This window comes from Penaeus monodon, chromosome 32 (genome assembly GCF_015228065.2).
Source record: "Penaeus monodon isolate SGIC_2016 chromosome 32, NSTDA_Pmon_1, whole genome shotgun sequence".
NCBI classification, from domain to species: Eukaryota; Metazoa; Arthropoda; class Malacostraca; order Decapoda; family Penaeidae; genus Penaeus; species Penaeus monodon.
In genome coordinates this window covers 31383882-31384532 of record NC_051417.1, presented here as the reverse complement: position 1 = coordinate 31384532, position 651 = coordinate 31383882, and the positions used below count along the sequence as shown (strand labels likewise).

Genomic DNA, 651 nt, shown 5'->3' with positions numbered 1-651 from the left:
TGAAAACAGAAAACGGGAGTCCTGACACGAAAGTTATTGAATTCAGAGAAAGTGATAAAATTTCCTACATACTTTCTGGAAAACTGACAGACATAATAGATACCAAGTATCTCGTGTTTCCGTTCCGTCTCGTGTTCATGTTTAATTTTATTCATTTGTTTGTTTGCTCGTATCTCCACTACCCGACATCCAAAGCAATGACGTCACGAAGTTCCCTCCCATAACCCCGCCCACATTCCACCTTGGCTCCTCCCCCTCTGAGACGAAACATTCTGAAAGAGTACGAACAACAGGGGCTCGAAAATGCAACGCAGGATAGAAACTAAAGGCTGTACATATAAAAGGCTTACGTAGTACTCTGTAGTACACTCTTTCCGTCCATCCACTCTGTGTTACGTCGCACATCGCATCACATTCCACGCAACAATGACTCTTTCTGGTGAGTCTTTGGTTTCTGCTTATGATCACGTTTTATAGACATAGAAAGACAGTAAAAGCTTAGGGGAAATATTTGCATGTTAGTGTGTGTAATTTGAAATATAAATCTAGTTCAAAGCATGGGGATGAAATATAAACTAAACCTGAAAAAGTAAATACTACACAAAGCCACAGATAAAAAAATAGTAGTTACTTGGCTTCCACCCCCACTAA

At 39.9% G+C, this 651-nt stretch overlaps 1 protein-coding gene across 2 annotated transcripts in view; it reads left to right on the top strand.

Annotated features, from left to right (window-relative positions):
• The first annotated feature begins 371 nt into the window (after positions 1 to 371).
• Positions 372 to 651, top strand: part of LOC119593325 — a 7557-nt gene continuing 7277 nt past the window's right edge. Inside the window, exon 1 of one of the 2 annotated variants that reach the window (XM_037942253.1) lies at positions 372 to 439. In XM_037942253.1, the coding sequence (XP_037798181.1) occupies positions 427 to 439 (13 nt within the window). In that variant the 5' untranslated portion in view covers positions 372 to 426. The remainder of the gene's footprint in view (positions 440 to 651) is intronic. The other variant, XM_037942254.1, reaches the window with a different exon arrangement.